At 47.7% G+C, this 13,262-nt stretch overlaps 1 protein-coding gene across 4 annotated transcripts in view; it reads left to right on the top strand.

The window, feature by feature from the left end:
• The window catches only part of USP36 (ubiquitin specific peptidase 36), a 523,175-nt gene that overhangs the window by 99,103 nt on the left and 410,810 nt on the right, over positions 1-13,262 (top strand). For all 4 annotated transcript variants that reach the window (XM_069199674.1, XM_069199675.1, XM_069199676.1 and 1 more), the window contains exons 6-7: positions 1,242-1,309; positions 1,401-1,471. In XM_069199674.1, the coding sequence (XP_069055775.1) occupies positions 1,242-1,309; positions 1,401-1,471 (139 nt within the window). The remainder of the gene's footprint in view (positions 1-1,241; positions 1,310-1,400; positions 1,472-13,262) is intronic.

Here is a 13,262-nt window from a genome sequence, read left to right as displayed (position 1 = left end):
CACTTACTCCTTGTGATACTACCTTATTGCAGTAGCGGATTTGATTCAGTGCCCTGATATTAGGGGACCTTTAGTTCAAGAAGTTTTTGATTTAGGCTATCGCATATAATCGGTCTGTACCTTTTGGCCTTATATAGACCCAAAGATAATTACTTTAGGGGTTGAACATTGGCGTTTTCACTAGTGGGCTGACATTCTTTTTATTGTTGAGCACATTGTTCTCCGAGTCATGATGAAAAAACCATATCACAAACCAGTCCATAGTGTTAGTTATTTATGCTTTGTATATATCACCAGTGCACCATTCTTCGCTTAGGTGACTCCTTAATTGCACAGCACCGTTTGTTGGAGTACCTATAAAATAATTATGCTTATAGATTCAGTTATATTTACTGTACAGTCCTTCAAATATATGTTTGGATGTTGATGACATTTTGTAAGCTGCTGCACAGCATGAACTGATGCAAAGGCAGTAATAGTGTGCCATTTTCAGTGCACTATGACTAGTGTACCTTCTGTGTGATTCTATTGATGCATTTTCACAGGTTATACATCCTGGACCCATGGCTGTGTGAGTGCCTCTCAATGTAAATGTATCCAAACGCCTTGTGCTGCCTACTCATGTGCTCCAGGCATCACTGAGTGTATTTCCATTTGGGTTTGGAAGATTGCCCATTGGAGCAGGTAGGGTCACACTGATTGTATTTGAAGGAAGGAGCACATGGAAAAAATAAAAAACATGTTTGGAGAACCTGAGCATTTGCAGTGAGCTTCTTGGAGCATGTGCACACTGTGAGAGACATTGGCTAGAATCAAGAGGTTGCCACCATCTTGGGCTCTCTACCTGAGACTGAGTAAAGAGATCTTACTGCCTTTTCATGACCTTGGGACAGAAGTGTAGATCTTCCTGTTCCACCTCAAATCTCCCAACTCTACAGTCCACCCAAGATAAAACTTTCCATGCCATTCATACACTTATCTTCTGTTGATGACCTAACTGGAAAAGATAAAGAACCTTGAATAGTTTAAGTAATGCAACCTTTCCAGTGTGTCAGGTTGCTTCCCTGCTTAGTATTGCTTAGTATTCACAGAACACACTCCATATTGTGAAATCTTTTTACGCCTGTATGCTTGGAGTTTTCTTAAGTACAAGTTGAGGACAATGTTGATAGGTGGAGGGTTGTAATGGTGTTTGATAATTTTCTCTGCAGCTGTTGGTATTGTCTGTTTCTGTTTCGCAGGCTGGATCGTCAGAGTCAAGCAACCACACTTGTGCATCAGATATTTGGTGGATACCTGCGATCCCGTGGTGAGTAAATATTAATTACTGCAGCTTTGCTCTATATATCCAGTGGCACAGCTATTCCTGTTCACTAATTAATCCTTCTTTTTCCCCCCAGTGAAGTGCTCCCAGTGTAAAAGTGTTTCAGACACATATGACCCGTACCTCGACATCGCGCTGGAGATTCGGGTATTGATTGGGCTTTTCATTGTTTCTTTGTGTTTGTGAATCCATTGGCCAGCTGGTGGGAAGGAGCTGAAGGGTGAGGCAAGATTGCCTTTTTAGGAGTGGTTACAGTGAGTGGTTTGCAGGAAACTCAAAGCCAGGGGTCTCCAACCTTCTGTATACTAAGCTACTCATGTTGAATTAAAATTATCGCAAGCCAATAATATGATTAGTGTTGTAATAGTGACCACATCAGACAAGATCACATCAGTGCCCCCCCCCCGTATGCAAGATTACCAGCAGTGATCACCTCAGTGCATCAGGCAGGGTTGCCTGCAGTAATGTAAAAAAGACTTTGCCAGTTTGGAATGCCTCTACGCAGGTAATACATGTCAATCACACGTGCATTGCCTCTAGCACCAAGTAATAATACTAGTAATAAGTCATACAACATGATTTATCACTCAAAAATCAGCATTAGTATACATTAATTCAACCAAGGAAAGTCCCAATTTACTAGGCCTGGATGAACATAGGGAGAGCTACTTTTAGCTAGCTGAAGCGCTACCAGTAGCTCACGAGCTACTCGTTGGAGAAGCATGCTCTAAGCAAACTATTAGGATATATTAAGTAATGAGCGGGTATCCTGACCAGGCTGAGTTACCCTTCTTTATCATCAGAATATCTTTGATAGTCCTAAACATTACAATACATAGGTGATCTTGGAGCATAATTGAGAAAAAAAAAAAGAAAAAAAAGCTTTATGTAAACTTTTGTTAATGAGGGCAAGCTAATCAAGAAGATTTTCTAAAATTCTTTTTATTTACATAACTATATAAGGATGCAAAATATATTTTTCATTCTGAAAGAAATTTGTCCACTTAAAAATCAAAAGAACCCATCGAAAACAAGTGTAAGTAGAGCATATTGACTTTCCCTTTAACACAGGAGAATATGGGGACTGTGGACAGAAAAATGTAATAAATGAAAAATGTGTATGCAGAAAACGTATGCGAATTTATTCCACGCTGCTCTTGACCCTGCAGATTTATTGTCCAGGATGTTCTACCTGTCAATGTGGCGGCAGTATCTGACTGCCTGGATACCTTACCGTTCTCATACACACGAACACACTCCTGATCTGTTTCAGATTACTACAGCGGGTGGTACATGTTCAGTTCGTTTCTTGATTTCCTAAGGTTAGATGTAACAGACCAACATTTTTTAAATTGTGCCTACTGTATAGCACATGCATGGTCTGTTGCGAGGCGCATTGTGGCTTGGCAACAACTTAGAGGGGTGTGAAGCATGTCCATGGCTTACCATTAGTTGACTCTTTAGTCGCTCACTTGCCTGCTTATTTTTATGCCCTAGCTTCCCAATCCTGTGGTTATTCCTCAGAAGAAGCGTTGCTTCTTTACAATCTCTTTATTTGGCTTTCATCTCTGCTTTTACTGCTTGCTTTTTAAGTGCTTCCTTTTTTTCTGTTAAGAACTACATGAGTGCATGTACTTTCGAGCAGTCTCCCTTGTTTACATTTCTACCCCTGCACTCTATTGCTCCGTTGCTGCTTCTGTCTTCCCTCTTGTGCTTCCCTGTGTGTGTCTCTTTATTGCTTCCCGCCAGCCAGTGTTGCATCCCCATGGTACCTTTGTCGCCTCAAGCCCTCCCTGTGTTGCTTCAACAGTCTACTCCAACCTCTCCTGTGTTACTTCTGTGTTCCTTCCCCCTCCCACATCAAGGGCTTTTTATTTTTAAACTGTAGCCATGCTGCACAGCATTCTAGATGATTTCCAGCATGGAAAAAAACATTGACAAAGTCAGTAGGTCACAAAGATCAGACCTCTTGGCTTTGCAAGTGGTTGTTCAGAGTGGATGTCGCCACATGTCATACACCGTAGTGCTTTCCTAGGACTTTTGCCTGGATCCCAGATAGATCCAGACCTGACCTCTTAGCTGCTGCTTGCTTTCCTGCACATGGGCTACTTACCAATCGTAATTCTTTGGTCCCTAAAGCATGCTCCCACCCGCACCACTTCTGATTCTGAAGCTATCAAATCCTTGTTAGAGAGTCAAAAAGTTGACATGTTTTACCATATGCATTATACCATATGCACTCGTATGCCACTGAGCCATCCAGGCTTTAGGAATTAGCTATTGTCATTCCTCCCCATAGACTTCTCCTCTGCAGCCAGTTTCTTGTGTACCTGTATGTACTTGATTTTCTCAACACTTTTTGCATGTATTTCGTACCTCAAACATTTCAACATTTTTCACTTTAAAAAAAAAAAAAAAAAAAAAAAAAAACTTATGTGTGGCTTTAGAAAAAAACTTGACAGCAACAAAAAAAATCAGTAAGCGGAGCAGTGTACACACACAGCTGGGCCAGGCATAGCCCAAATTAATGGTTAAAATATCCTAATCAGATACTGTGGAGGAAATCACAACCCATTATAATATTATGAGTGGCATTCCAGGACGTAGACCTCCAGCTATACCACACCTAGACCTCATGTCCTATCACTATCATGCTCAGCGCTCACTACCTGAGGAAACACCTTCCTCCCCCCTCAGTCCCCTAGCCCAAGAACGTTTGCCAGAGCAATTCCCCATTCCTCTAAGTCGAAAGGAAGTTTGTCATCATTTCCAACTTGACGCATATGCGTCTCCTCAGTCACTGACCATTCTTAAACATCTCTAATCCACAGCCTTCTCTGTTGGAGCCCTAACCCCCATCCAAGTGATGGCAACTCGCCTTCTTGCCAGTACAAGAGCCAATTGCATGAAGTGAATTGTCATTATTTGTTTCTTAGAGAGCAATAGTCTGCAGGCACAGTTATGACGAAAGCTCACAAGTCGGGGAAGTGGTCCGGTTTAAAGGTACCAACAACGTCTCTTACCCTCCTGCAGCCCCACACAAGATGCATAAAATCTGCCCCTCTTTCCTGCACCGGGACTAGATGAGTAGTCATGCTCAACATTAATTTTTATTCAAGCTCGCTGGCATCATATAGGTGCGATGCAAGAAGATAAAGTGAATCAATTGAAACCATGCAATACCTGACACTGTCCTCAGAAGTTTACACAGTCTAGACCAACCCACTTCTGCGACAGGGCTCCCCAGATCCACCTCCCGAAACACTCTGAACTCTCAGGGGTCCCTGAATAATGATAGTCTGCAGTGCCTTACGGAGCAAAGAAATGAGATGCCGCCCTGTCCCCAGAGTCAACAACGCCCCAGAGTGGCCGAGGCAGACAGACCTGCTGGATACGATGACCAAACTCCCGCACTGTGTGCAGTACCCCAGCCTAATGAAGGAAATGCCCTGGAGTTTGAACTGGTCCCGGGCCAGGTCAAAGGACATGAAAACCTCAGATGTGTACAAATCCCCCATCAATTCACAGCCTCCCTCACCCCAAGCTCGAAATGTCATAGTCTCCTCCATTGACGAAACAGAGCCAGTATCCATATTGGGAGCTTCCTATGAAAGGCAGCCTCCTGAACTGCCAACTTAACCAACCTATGCCAAACGGCCCCAGTCAGCTGCACCACATTAGGCACATCTCGGGGCACATCAGCATCCTCCATCAGATATACAGAGAGCGCATCCCCTCCCACCAAACCCGCAAGAAGCTCCTTCTACCAATTAACACCCTCATCCAACTATTGGGCCACATGCTGCATCTAAGAAGCAATATAATAATGTTCCAAGTTCGGAGCCCCAAGGCCCAAATCCTCATATCGCCTCATCAGTCAGTCACGCCACTCTAGAGTGCTTTCCCATCCATAGAAGCGAGGTGAGAAGGGAATTCTCTTCATCTTAGAAACTGCCACTCTTCCCATCAAAGACAATGGCAGTGTGTTCCAGATTTGGACAGAAGCGCGCAGAGAGATGAGAACCCTCTCAATGTTACACTAACTGCATCACACCAAGGTAGCAAAACTTCTCCGTCTCCCATCTGAATCTTAACTCAGGCAGCCAATCCCTGGACACCTGAGTCACACCACCAAAAAGAACACTAACAATTTCCGCTTGTTAACATGGAGGCCTGACATCTCACTAAACTCCGGGAGAAGTCCCAGTAGAGCTGCAACTGATGTATTTGGCTCACTGATGTAAAACAGCGCATTGTCTGCGTAAATTGAGATGGCATGCTGTGTATGCCCCACCTCAATCCCTCAACTACCCAACATAGTGCAAACCTTCACCACAAAGGGCTCCAACACAAAAAGCAAGGGCGGCAGTGGGCACCCCGTCGAGTGCCATGTTCAATTTCTCAGCACGCAGGACTATGTTGACCTACCCTCACCAGTGCCACAGAACCAGTGTACTCTGGCTATGAACTGTGGCCCAAACCACATGGCTCTTATGACCTCCAATAGGTACCCCTAATCCACAGTGTTAGATGCTTTATCAGTATTGATCAAAGCCAACACAAAATCCTCCTGTCGACCCCGACCTCATGCATGACATTTGCTAGGTGCCTCAAATTCATTGTTGTTCTACATCCAGGGATAAAACCGCACTTGTAAGGAAATGCCTCCTTGGCATGGTTACCCCCTGACTTTTTGCCTTTGCTGATGCTAAGTTTTCATTTGAAAGTGTGCTGAGGCCTGCTAACCAGGCCCCATCACCAGTGTTCTTTCCCTAACCTGTACTTTTGTTTCCACAATTGGCACACCCTGGCATCCAGGTAAGTCCCTTGTAACTAGTACCCCTGGTACCAAGGGCCCTGATGCCAGGGAAGGTCTCCAAGGGCTGCAGCATGTCTTATGCCACCCTTGAGACCCCTCACTCAGCACAGACACACTGCTTACCAGCTTGTGTGTGCTGGTGGGGAGAAAATGACTAAGTCGACATGGCACTCCCCTCAGGGTGCCATGCCAACCTCATACTGCCTATGGCATAGATAAGTCACCCCTCTAGCAGGCCTTACAGCCCTAAGGCAGGGTACACTATACCATAGGTGAGGTCATAAGTGCATGAGCACTATGCCCCTACAGTGTCTAAGCAAAACCTTAGACATTGTAAGTGCAGGGTAGCCATAAGAGTATATGGTCTGGGAGTCTGTCATGCACGAACTCCACAGCACCATAATGGCTACACTGAAAACTGTGAAGTTTGGTATCAAACTTCTCAGCACAATAAATGCACACTGATGCCAGTGTACATTTTATTGTAACGTACACCCCAGAGGGCACCTTAGAGGTGCCCCCTGAAACCTTAACCGACTATTCCGTGTAGGCTGACTGGTTTTAGCAGCCTGCCACACTCCAGACATGTTGCTGGCCACATGGGGAGAGTGCCTTTGACACTCTGTGGCTAGTAACAAAGCCTGTACTGGGTGGAGGTGCTTCACACCTCCCCCTGCAGGAACTGTAACACCTGGCGGTGAGCCTCAAAGGCTCACCCCCTTTGTTACAGCACCCCAGGGCACTCCAGCTAGTGGAGTTGCCCGCCCCCTGGCGGCAAGGCCGGAGGAGATAATGAGAAAAACAAGGAGTTGTCACTGGCCAGTCCGGTGTCCTGAGCTGAGGTGAGACTGACTTTTAGAAATCCTCCATCTTGCAGATGGAGGATTCCCCCAATAGGATTAGGGATGTGCTCCCCTCCCCTCAGGGAGGAGGCACAAAGAGGGTGTAGCCACCCTCGGGGCTAGTAGCCATCGGCTACTAACCCCCCAGACCTAAACACACCCCTAAATTCAGTATTTAGGGGCTCCCCAGAACCTTAGGAACTCAGATTCCTGCAACCTAAGAAGAAGAGGACTGCTAAGCTGAAAAACCCTGCAGAGAAGACGGAGACACCAACTGCTTTGGGCCCAGCTCTACCGGCCTGTCTCCCCACTTCTAAAGACACTGCTCTAGCGACGCTTTCCACAGGGACCAGCGACCTCTGAAGCCTCAGAGGACTGCCCTGCATCTAGAAGGACCAAGAACTCCCGAGGACAGCGGCTCTGTTCACCAAAGACTGCAACTTTGCAACAAAGAAGCAACTTTGAAACAACACGCTTTTCCCACCGGAAGCGTGAGACTTGGCACTCTGCACCAGACGCCCCCGGCTCGACTTGTGGAGAACAAACACCACAGGGAGGACTCCCCGGCGACTATGAGACCGTGAGTAGCCAGAGTTGACCGCCCCCTGAGCCCCCACAGCGACGCCTGCAGAGGGAATCCCGAGGCTCCCCCTGACCCCGACTGCCTGCTTCTAAGAACCCGACACCTGGTAGGGACACTGCACCCGCAGCCCCCTGGACCTGAAGGATCCGACCTCCAGTGCAGGAGCGACCCCCAGGTGGCCCTCTCCCTTGCCCAGGTGGTGGCTACCCCGAGGAGCCACCCCCCCTCCGCCTGCCTGCATCGCTGAAGAGACCCCTTGGTCTCCCATTGCTTTCTATTACAAACCTGATGCTTGTTTGCACACTGCACCCGGCTGCCCCCGTGCCGCTGAGGGTGTACTTTCTGTGTGGACTTGTGTCCCCCCCGGTGCCCTACAAAACCCCCCTGGCCTGCCCTCCGAAGACACGGGTACTTACCTGCTGGCATACTGGAACCGGGGCACCCCCTTCTCCATTGATCCTATGCGTTTTGGGCACCACTTTGACCTCTGCACCTGACCGGCCCTGAGCTGCTGGTGTGGTAACTTTGGGGTTGCTCTGAACCCCCAACGGTGGGCTACCTTGGACCCAAACTTGAACCCCGTAGGTGGTTTACTTACCTGCAAAAACTAACAAACTCTTACTCCCCCCAGGAACTGTTGAAAATTGCACTGTCTAGTTTTAAAATAGCTATATGTGATTTATGTGAAAACTGTAAATGCTATTTTGCTAATTCAAAGTTCCTAAAGTACCTACCTGCAATACCTTTCATTTGAAGTATTACATGTAAATCTTGAACCTGTGGTTCTTAAAATAAACTAAGAAAATATATTTTTCTATACAAAAACCTATTGGCCTGGAATTGTCTCGGAGTGTGTGTTCCTCATTTATTGCCTTTGAGTGTACAACAAATGCTTAACACTACTCCTTTGATAAGCCTACTGCTCGACCACACCTACCACAAAATAGAGCATTAGAGTTATCTCTTTTTGCCACTATCTTACCTCTAAGGGGAACCCTTGGACTCAGTGCATACTATTCCTTACTTTGAAATAGTGCATACAGAGCCAACTTCCTACAACACTGATCAACATGCACTAAACCCAACATCACTGGATCAAGCAACACAACAACAGCTTACAAAGTATCTTAATATCCGTGTTTATCATCGTCTAAGGCTGGTATGACGCAGGATTAGAAGAGTTCCCCTTCCCCCCCCACCAGCTTCAACAACATACAAATTAGGCCTTTCCCAATACTAGGCGGAGGTGAACCCCCTTGTTCTTAGTCTCCAGAAACACTACCAGCATTGGTTGGGTCAACTATGCTGTAAAACCTTGATAATACTCTGCAGCAAATCGGTCCTAACCTCTTCCACTGTAACTTCTGCCTCCGGTTCCTCAATGACCACCGCACCCAACAGTGACGTCACCAGCGGGTCCAAAAAGGCACAAACCTTTTCCACAGATTTACAGGCACCTCCTTTGTACACCCCCTCAAGGTGCCTCTGAAAGGCTGCCACCTCCCCCACCCTGGAGGACGCAGTCCCTCCATCCGGCTCAACCAAATGGAGCATATGGGAGAGAGGGCCCTTCCCTCTTGAGTAACCAAGTAAGCAACCTCCCTGATTTATTCCCTTCACGATGCAGCCGCTACCTGTGCTGAGTAAGCATATACACAGCCAACCTATCCCATTTTCCTGCTGTACTCCGGTGCATTCGCAACTCCTCCCCATGAATCTCTGGATCAGTCAGGTATGCCTTCTTCAGCTCCGCCAGCTCCCCTTCCTCAGCACACAACTCACAACGCAGCTGCCTGCACACCCACCATGTCAAACCCAAGCAATGCCCACGAATCATTGCCTTCATGGCATTCCACTCCACCACTCTGGAACCAGGGAGGCCCCAGTTAGGCTGCAAGTATGCAGCCACAGACTTTGATAGTGTGCCTTTAACCACTGCTTCAGTCTTTACATTCACCTGGAAGTGCATAGCCCGAGTTCGGGCACCACTACATCCCTCCCCACAAATCCAGTACCCCAAGCAGAAGTGTATGATCCAACAGGAAACAAGCCAAGTGTTGCACCCTCGGGTCTTTATCTACAGGGAACCAAGCCACCAGTATCCTACCCAGCCGACTGTGTATGGTGGGTAAGTGACTGACAGTTAAACACTCGCTGAACCGGGCTATGAGCTCTCCAAGCATCCAGCAATCCCAAATTAAATATGACTTCATCCAATGACTCAATCATACGTGGCTTCGTGTCAGCCCTAGGAGGGCGCCTATCCCGCTCCCCATCCAGGACACAATTAAAGTCTCTCAACTATATAAAAGGGCCATCCACCTCGGAACCCATCAGGTCCTGTAGCCTAAAGTAAAACTGAGGATCATCCATATAGGGGGCATAAATATTAAGGATTGAAAGAGCCCTCATGTCCAAACCACTCCCCATCCCTAGCCCAGGAAAACATATTAGAACAGTCATGCTACGTAAGTCTGCCCACAGATGTGCCAGGGCAACACACTATAACCTGCTCATCCAACAGGAATATGAACCCCAACTACAAATCTCCCCCTCAGCTTCCACCCAAAGTAACCCCCTTACCAGATCACAGTGCAACGTGTCAGCTCCGCGCTGAGCCCCAGGGGTTATTCAGCAAGCCCTTGAAAGAGGCAAAGAGTGTTTAAGTCGACAGCATAAGGTCCCCACCCTCTAACTGAAAGGTGCCCCATTCCAAAAGCCAACAAGCCTGAACAGAAAGGATAATCAGAGTCACCAAGTAAGTGTGCCCCTGACTGTACACTCCATAAAACCTTGGATCCAGTCCTCTGGAACAAAATCATAAAACATCAGAGTGTCACTCATCAGAAAGATTAGTTTCTGGCACAACTTTGAAATCCAATAAGTTGGAAAGTGTTTCCCCATCTGGAGACACCTTCCCACCAGACTGCTGCAAAGGCATATCCACCACCTGCATAGTACCATCCTCCTGGATCGTAACTCTATGCGAGTCCTGGGGCTGGTCATTCAACGCTGCCCTACCAGCGCTGCCTCTCCAAGCTCCAAAACCCTTCTGCCCCCAAAAATAGCCACAGACGCCCCAGTTCACTGGCCGAAGTACCATCCCAGACTTGCAGCCAATCCCACATATCCTGAGGTCTCTCAAAAAAAAGAGTGCCCTCAGCTGGCTATGACCTTCAACTTGGAGGGGTAGAGCAACATGTACATCAACTTCATGGCCCACAGCTTCTGTTTGACACCCGAGAATGACTTTTGTAGCTCCTGAATCTTCTTTGTGTAATCTGGGGGAAAAAGCAATTGCATGTTTATCAACCCTTGGGATCTCCTGTTCCTGTAGGATAGAGTCTCTGTCCCTGTAGTTGAGTATTTTAGCTATGAAAGCTCTAGAGCAGAGGGGGTTAGCAAGTGGGTGGGGGGGTGGGTTGTGGCATTGGGGAGGAGGGAGCCATGTGGCGGAGCCTGCCCAAGAGCCTGGTTTGCCCTCACAGGCACAAACAGATCGGACAGCCCACTCTGCCCCAATTGCTGTCTGATCTAGTTCTCCAGAAAGATAGCTGCAGGCAGACCCTCCACTCTTTCCGGAAAGCCCAGAAAGCACAGCCCATCTGCATCCTCCACCCGGGCCTCCAACTCTGTAGTGGTCATTGCCTCTTGAGCCATCTGCAGCTTTAGTGTTGAGAACTCCGTCTGTAGTCTCAATATTAGTCTCAGTGGTTGTCACTTTCTCTGCGACCTTCCGCAATGCCTGCCCTAAGCAAGTTCACATCAACAGCCACTGCTTCGATCCTGTGCTACATTGCAGCACGTGGTCCCAGTATAGCAGCCAATAAATCTGCCCTAAAGGGATCACCCCAAGCTTTGACCATGAGAATGCAGATTCCAAGAGGGGTTCCACCAATCAGCCGCTGCGACGGCTACTGAAGGATGGCATACTGCATTGTAGGGTAGGGGCAGGACTCTTGAGCAGTTTATCTTTGCCCACGTCTGTGGGCAATACGACCCCCCACGGGCACCACACAACCACAAGGCAGGGTCCTGGCACAATTTCTAAACTCCTGAAGGATTGCAGCAGTCAACACACGATACCACGGGCGGGGAAGCACCGCCCCACAGGCACAAAAGCAGTCTCAAATGCCAGCCCGGTCCCCCACCCCTCCCAAGCTCCGCTTCCAGTAATACCTAGTGAGCAAGGGCAGTTCCCCAAAGGTGCCCCCGCACTTGCAACCAAGAGTGGACATACCTTAAAGTCACCGTCCAGGGTCAACCCAACGATCACGTAGCAGGTCTTGAAGGCAGCATGCCAAGACACAGTGCCAAGAGGCGTACCCAAGCAACAGTTTGGCAGCCCCTGCACACTTCAGCAGTTATAACATCCAGTAGCAGTATAACACCCTGTATCACGGAGCCACCAATGTTCGACACAGCCCCCCTCTATCCCAAGGAGACACAGCGCACTCTCACAGCAGACTCTCTCTGCTGTTTGGCCCAGCCGCTGCTATCTGCAACTGTCAGAGCAGGCAACCCTGCAATGCTGCTGCAGTCCTTCTCAGCCCCCCTGCTGCACTTCTTAGTCCCGGCAGGCATCACTGCAAGCCTTCATGGCAACCGCCTGGGTCTCCAACGGCTCCTGGCTGCACCAAGATGGTGGATCGGGGCACAGTCACCGCTCCACAGCCTGGCCCCAGCAGGCGGCTTGCAGAGATCTGCGGTCACTTAAAAACACGGGATGCTGCCCGCAGTTGTAGCGGGCTTTGCCTGCTGTCTCGGCAAACCAGTACACCTGCTTGCAGCACACCCCCAGCAAGGGCTCAGCTGCGCACAAAGCGGCCATGCCAGCAGCAGCTGATGGGAGCCCTTCGTCGGCAGCGCTTCTTCCCTGCCCTCATTCAATCAAGATTTACAGTACTGTAGAGAACAATGTGCTCTACACTTTACCACTTCTCAAGGGAAAAAAGTTCTGAGACTGATAAATTCATACAGCCTGATTCCTAGGGTTACTGAGATAGTACCTTATTTTATACAGGGTAAATGTACTATGTCAAAGGAGATGAAGAAGTGTACAGGCAAAAGAGCTTGACAGCCTGGGCTAGGATGAGAGGTGGCTCAGGGCATACGTCACAAGGACAATACTCAGTAGTTTTTATATGTGGGACGGAGGCAAATAAGTTGGATGCTGACAACGATATGAGAGGGGGGTACACTGTTTTTCTTACTATTTGTAGAATACTACAAAGAAGATAATTTCATCATTGAGATTTAGCAAGTGTTGTTGCCACAGAGCCCTGAAAATATCCTCCTGTGGACCTACTTGTTATCCTCTAGGAAAGGTAGACAAATCTCTTAAGTATAAAAGTGGATTATTATGTGGTATGGTGGTGAAACCTCACATTGTCAGTCTTGATCAGACCCAGTTAGGTTTAGTTATTATAATCCTTAGCTCAGTTCTGGGTAGCTGTGGCACAAAGCAGTCCGGCTTAATCAAAGGAACAAATGTATAGCACATCGAATCAGAGCCTGTAGGAAGTTGCCTCTGTATATACTATTTCAAAGTAAGAAATAGTGTGCACAGAGTGCAAGCATTCCCCTTAGAGGTAAGATAGTGGCAAAAGTAGATATTTCTAATGCTCTATTTTGTGGTAGTGTGGTCGAGCAGCAGGGTTATCAGAGGGTAGTGTTAAGCATTTGTTGTACACA

The sequence above is a fragment of the Pleurodeles waltl genome, chromosome 7 (genome assembly GCF_031143425.1).
Source record: "Pleurodeles waltl isolate 20211129_DDA chromosome 7, aPleWal1.hap1.20221129, whole genome shotgun sequence".
Classification (NCBI taxonomy): Eukaryota; Metazoa; Chordata; class Amphibia; order Caudata; family Salamandridae; genus Pleurodeles; species Pleurodeles waltl.
The sequence above is the reverse complement of the archived record's forward strand: the minus strand, read 5'-3'. Positions and strand labels throughout refer to the sequence as shown.